General features: G+C 42.7%; 1 protein-coding gene across 1 annotated transcript; it reads left to right on the forward strand.

Annotated features, from left to right (window-relative positions):
- Positions 1-1656: 1656 nt before the first annotated feature.
- LOC123967634 (protein NLRC3-like) lies at positions 1657-5006 on the forward strand. The gene is made up of 2 exons (XM_046043797.1): positions 1657-1734; positions 3217-5006. Coding segments are annotated over exons 1-2 (1791 nt in total). The 5' UTR covers positions 1657-1733.
- The last annotated feature ends 1078 nt before the right edge of the window (positions 5007-6084 follow it).

Raw genomic sequence — 6084 nt, forward strand, 5'->3', positions numbered from 1 at the left:
GTAGATACAGTATGAGCTCTTTGAGCTTACCATGACAACCGGCAGCGCATGTAGATGTAGCAGCCGGTAGCTCCTTCAAACTTCGCTACACTTTTGTTTTTCATCCGTTTTTTCCCCCGTTTTTTTTGCCCAAATACTTGATAGCCTACCTATGACAGAAATACAGTCATTGGAAAAGGAAGGTTTTTGGATTAAAGAGCAGCAGACCACAATCCACACTGCCCAAACAATTGGAACAGGCACCACGGTGATGGCTCAGAGGAGAGTAAAGAGAGTTGGCAGAGGAGCAATATTGGCCCAGCTTTGACTTAAGGCTGCTACTAAAGTTTCGGTCTGGACAAAATGGGACTCATGTTGGCCAAGCAATAGGAACTAGAGACTGTTTTACCCACATCTTTACAGATCTTCCTGGATCAAGCACACAGGCTTGAGTTCTGAGTTGTTAGCCCAAGTATCCGTCAAGATCAGAGGAGGTAGACTCGATCATGCTTGGTGATCAAACACAGTAAAGATGGACACTGTTTCCCAAATGTCAGACTTTTTATGTGAGGATGAAACCATACTATCATCTTATTGCTGTTTACATTCACGCCAGATGCAAAATCAAAAAATGCACTGCAGAATGTTCAGGGTGTATACGTGTAGTCTATATGTATATGTATATATCTATATATGTTGTATTATTTTGTATTTTGTTGCCATATATAATATCTGTCTGTGTTGCATGAGGAGAATACAAACTTTCCTTTTGTTATCCAACTTTGTGCTGTAAAATGACAAATAGGTCTTTGTAGGTAAGAATTTAAAATTCAGTGGTAGCCAGTGCAGAGTGGCCGAAACGGATGTGGTCTGTCTTCCTAGTTGTAGTCAGTACGTGAGCTGTGGCATTTTGGGTTAGCTGACGATTATTAGGAGACTTGACATCATCTAAGGCCAGACCCACAACTGTCCAGGCATAGCCAGAGATTAATGTGTCTATCCGGGACCTCCTTGGGAAACAAAATCCTGTTGAGCTATGAATATTAGGCTCTATGGTAAGTCAAATATGTGTCAGGCAGACCCCCTCTCCCTTTTTATTTAAATTTTTTTTAAACTTTATTTAGTTTATGTATTTTCTTAACTCCGTGTGTCTTTTTTGGGAATGCTTATCTTTTTATGTCATTTCTCCTCTCTTTGCTTATGTCTCTGTCAATTAACTGTATCTATTGCCGTACTGGGTTTTGCAGGTGTTCTAAACTGTATGTAAACTGTTTGGTTTATTTGCTTTGATAAAAATGTTAATCACAAAAAAACAAGTCAGTCAGACAGGAATAGCAGTTAATTAGTGTTTATGAAAGCAAGAAATTTTAAATAAAAGGAATAAAGCAATTCAAACAGAAAAGTAACAACACTGTTCTCTGTGACCATCTGAGTTTCTACACAGTGTCGGACAAATCTTGATATTTTTCAACAACAAGCAACAAATCATTTTAGTTCTAATGAAATGTCTTCACAGAGAGAGGAAGAGGAGTCATGTTTCTGTGGAGGAGCAGCCGTCCTGCTGTTTTTCTTTGTGTCAGGACGTCCTAAAGGATCCAGTCTCTACCAGCTGTGGACACTGGTTCTGCAAACAGTGCATCACTTCACACTGGGACCAGTCTGCTTCACCAGGAGACGACTCCTGTCCCCAGTGTGGAGAAAGATCCAGAACAAGAGCTGGACTGCAGACAGCCAGTCAGAGCAGCACTGTACAAAGTAAGACTGTACACCTTAACAATGTAACCTGCTATATTTCATTACATTATTTGTTAAGAGACTTAAAATAAGTGCATTCAACCATGTGGATACAACCAAAAGTTGCAAGAATCATCAGCTTCATCAAATAAGTTGCAGCTTCAAGTTCTACATTTAACGAGTTTTCAGGCTGAAGCTGTGTTCACTTTCTGCTAAAGCTAAAAGAAGGGATTTTGTTGAGTGGTAGCTGGGCCCCTCTTGTAGTGAGTGAGTAGAAAGCTGATTGGCAGTAGCGGAGCGTAGTGGACAGATTGGGATGTTTGGTTTAATCATGTCCTGGATGTAGGATGACCCAGAGCCATTCGAAGCACTGTAGGCAAGTACCAGTGTCTGAAATCAGACCAAAGTCACCGGTAGCCAGTGCAGTTTTGAAGAAAACCTGGTTGAAATGCCATCCGGGCTGCGGCATTCAGTATTAGCTGCAGAGGTCTGATGGCACATGAGGCAGACCAGCCAGGAGTGAGTTGCAGTAGTCTAGGTACCCGATGACAAGAGCGTCCTGGGTGAGGAACTCACTCTGACCAGCTTCAAAAACCCTAACTATGCTAGTGGTCATTTACAGAGGCCAACCTGAGATGGTCTCTTCCCTCAAACTAAAACAACATCTGGAGCTAAACTGATTGGATCAATACGTGCCTATCAGAGAGAAAGCTCTGTTTTTAAAAGTTTCTCTGTGTTCACCTCACCATAGAAAATAATTGTTTTGTAGCAATTTTCTCTACATCTTGAATTTCGTTGTGCAAACCTGTGTTGTAGAATGACAAATAAATGTACCTTGTATCTGCCAGTACATTTGTACTTTCTTACTGAATCTCTGTGGTTTGAGAACTGAAGAAGTCCTTTGGATGAGGGACAAACGTCTTCAAGTATCTTCAACCAAGTCCAGTTGCCCTTGACTTTAACCTTCTTTGGATCTGTGGTTTGCAGTTTAGTCTCACTCCTGTTTTCCTGTTTGAAGGCACAGATGTCAGCTTTTTAACTGTTACTTAAGTCATATCAGAGCTTTGTTCATTTCCTACTGCTGCTTCACATAAAGCTTTCTACTGGCAAACCAGAAGGAGGCTGTTATTGTGAAGCAGCGACAGGAAATGAATGCATTTGTCAGAGATTTGTGGTGCATTGTTAGCTGTGCTTTTGAATAAAATAGTTCTACACAACAAGATCTGAACATATTTAGGATTTGTTTGGTGGATCAGTTTTAAATATTGCAGGAATGAAGGAATGGCCACAGTGAGCTGATCAGATAAAAAGCTGCAGACAAGATGCTGAGGCCCAGCCTGTTGCCTCATACACCAACACACAGTCAGAGGCTGAGAGAAATGGGAGCATTTTCTAATGTTCCACAAAACTTGTCTTTTTAACCATTACTTTTCTTTATATTCTTATATTGATCATTGTTTTGGGAAGGATGATAAAATTTTCTTTTCTTCTTTTCTTTTTTAGTGAGTGGTGGTCTGCTGGAGGTTTTAGATGAACATAAGATCAGTCTGAGGAGGAGATGTGAACGTGTGACTGAAGGAAGTGATGAAACAGGAAGTGGAACCCTCCTCAACATGATCTACACTGAGCTCTACATCACAGAGGGACAGAGTGAAGAGGTTAATACCCAACATGAGGTGAGGCAGCTTGAGAAAGCTGCCAAGATGGAGACCCTCCATGAAACTCCAATCAAGTGCCACGATATCTTTAAAGCCTTACCTGACCAACAGAGAACCATCAGAGTGGTTCTGACCAACGGCGTCGCTGGTGTTGGAAAAACCTTCTCAGTGCAGAAGTTCACTCTGGACTGGGCAGAGGGCTTGGAAAACCAAGATGTCAGTCTGCTGGTTCTGCTTTCGTTCAGGGAGCTGAACTTGATCAAAGATGAGCAGTACAGTCTTCTCACGCTGCTCCATGTTTTCCATCCAACATTACAGAAGGTCCCAGCAGAGAAGCTCGCTGTCTGTAAACTGTTGTTCATCTTTGATGGCCTGGATGAAAGCAGACTTTCATTGGATTTCCACAACAATGAGGTTGTGTCTGATGTCACACAGAAGTCATCAGTCAACCTGCTGCTGACAAACCTCATCAAGGGGAATCTGCTTCCCTCGGCTCTGGTCTGGATAACTTCCAGACCTGCAGCAGCCAATCAGATCCCTCCTTCATGTGTTGACAGGGTAACAGAAGTACGAGGCTTCACTGACGCCCAGAAGGAGGAGTACTTCAGGAGGAGAGTCAGTGATGAAGAGCAGTCCAGCAGAATTATCTCACACATCAAGACCTCCAGGAGCCTCCACATCATGTGTCTAATCCCAGTCTTCTGCTGGATCACTGCTACAGTTCTGGAGCACATGTTGACTACAGAGCAGAGAGGAGAGCTGCCCAAGACCCTGACTGACCTGTACTCACACTTCCTGCTGGTTCAGACAAAGACGAAGAAGCAGAAGTACGATGAGGGACATGAGACGAGTCCACAGGAGCTGATGGAGGCTGACAGGAAGGTTCTTCTGAAGCTGGGGAGGCTGGCGTTTGAACATCTGGAGAAAGGGAACCTCATGTTCTACCAAGAAGACCTGGAGCAATGTGGTCTTGATGTTGCAGAGGCCTCGGTGTACTCGGGAGTTTGTACAGAGATATTCAAAAGAGAGAGTGTGATCTTCCAGAAAACAGTCTACTGCTTTGTTCATCTGAGCATTCAGGAGTTTCTGGCTGCAGTCTACATGTTCCACTGTTACACCAGCAGGAACACAAAGGTACTGGAGGACTTCCTGGGAAACAAACATGCTGATTCAGCCCTTGATGTCTTTCTGATGGGAGCAATGATGAAATCCCTTGAAAGTAAAAATGGCCACCTGGACCTGTTTGTTCGCTTTCTTCATGGCCTCTCTCTGGAGTCCAACCAGACACTCTTAGGAGGCCTGCTGGGTCAGATGGACAGTCCAGAAATAATCCAGAGAGCCACTAACAACCTGAAGAAGATGAACACAAAAACTTCCCCTGACAGAAGCATCAACATCTTCCACTGTCTGATGGAGATGAACGACCACTCAGTTCATCAGGAGATCCAAGAGTTCCTGAAGTCAGAGAACAGATCAGAGAAGGAACTCTCTGAGATCCACTGCTCAGCTCTGGCCTACATGCTGCAGATGTCTGAGGAGGTTCTGGATGAGTTGGACCTGCAGAAGTACAACACATCATACCAGGGACGACAGAAACTGATTCCAGCTGTGAGGAACTGCAGAAAGGCTCTGTAAGTCCTGATGTGATTATAATTATTAAGCAACATAAAGCTGAAACCATCAGTATTACAATAAAGATACACACATTACAGACATATATATTATGCACAATATAAACACCTCTAAACTAAATCTACTTATTGAAATAATTCTACGTGTTACCACTCTACTAATAGTGTAGTATTACACTATATATATATATATATATACATATATACATACATATATATATACATATATACATACAGTGGGTACGGAAAGTATTCAGACACCTTTAAATTTTTCACTCTTTGTTTCATTGCAGCCATTTTCCAAAAATCAAAAAAGTTCATTTTATTTCTCAGTAATGTACACTCAGCACCCCATCTTGACAGAAAAAAAGAAATGTAGAAATTTTTGCAAATTTATTAAAAAAGAAAAACTGAAATATCACATGGTCATAAGTATTCAGACCCTTTGCTCAGTATTTAGTAGAAGCACCCTTTTGATCTAATACAGCCATGAGTCGATTTGGGAAAGATGCAACAAGTTTTTCACATCTGGTTTTGGGTATCCTCTGCCATTCCTCCTTGCAGATCCTCTCCAGTTCTGTCAGGTTGGATGGTAAACGTTGGTGGACAGCCATTTTCAGGTCTCTCCAGAGATGCTCAATTGGGTTTAAGTCAGGGCTCTGGCTGGGCCATTCAAGAACAGCCACGGAGTTGTTGTGAAGCCACTCCTTCGTTATTTTAGCGGTGTGCTCAGGGTCATTGTCTTGTTGGAAGGTAAACCTTCGGCCCAGTCTGAGGTCCAGAGCACTCTGGACGAGGTTTTCGTCCAGGATATCCCTGTACTTGGCCGCATTCATCTTTCCCTCGATTGCAACCGGTCGTCCTGTCCCTGCAGCTGAAAAACACCCCCACAGCATGATGCTGCCACCACCGTGCTTCACTGTTGAGACTGTATTGGACAGGTGATGAGCAGTGCCTGGTTTTCTCCACACATACCGCTTAGAATTAAGGCCAAAAAGTTCTATCTTGGTCTCATCAGACCAGAGGATCTTATTTATCACCATCTTGGAGTCCTTCAGGTGTTTTTTAGCAAACTCCATGCG

This window comes from Micropterus dolomieu, linkage group LG01 (assembly GCF_021292245.1).
Source record: "Micropterus dolomieu isolate WLL.071019.BEF.003 ecotype Adirondacks linkage group LG01, ASM2129224v1, whole genome shotgun sequence".
Lineage (NCBI taxonomy): Eukaryota > Metazoa > Chordata > Actinopteri > Centrarchiformes > Centrarchidae > Micropterus > Micropterus dolomieu.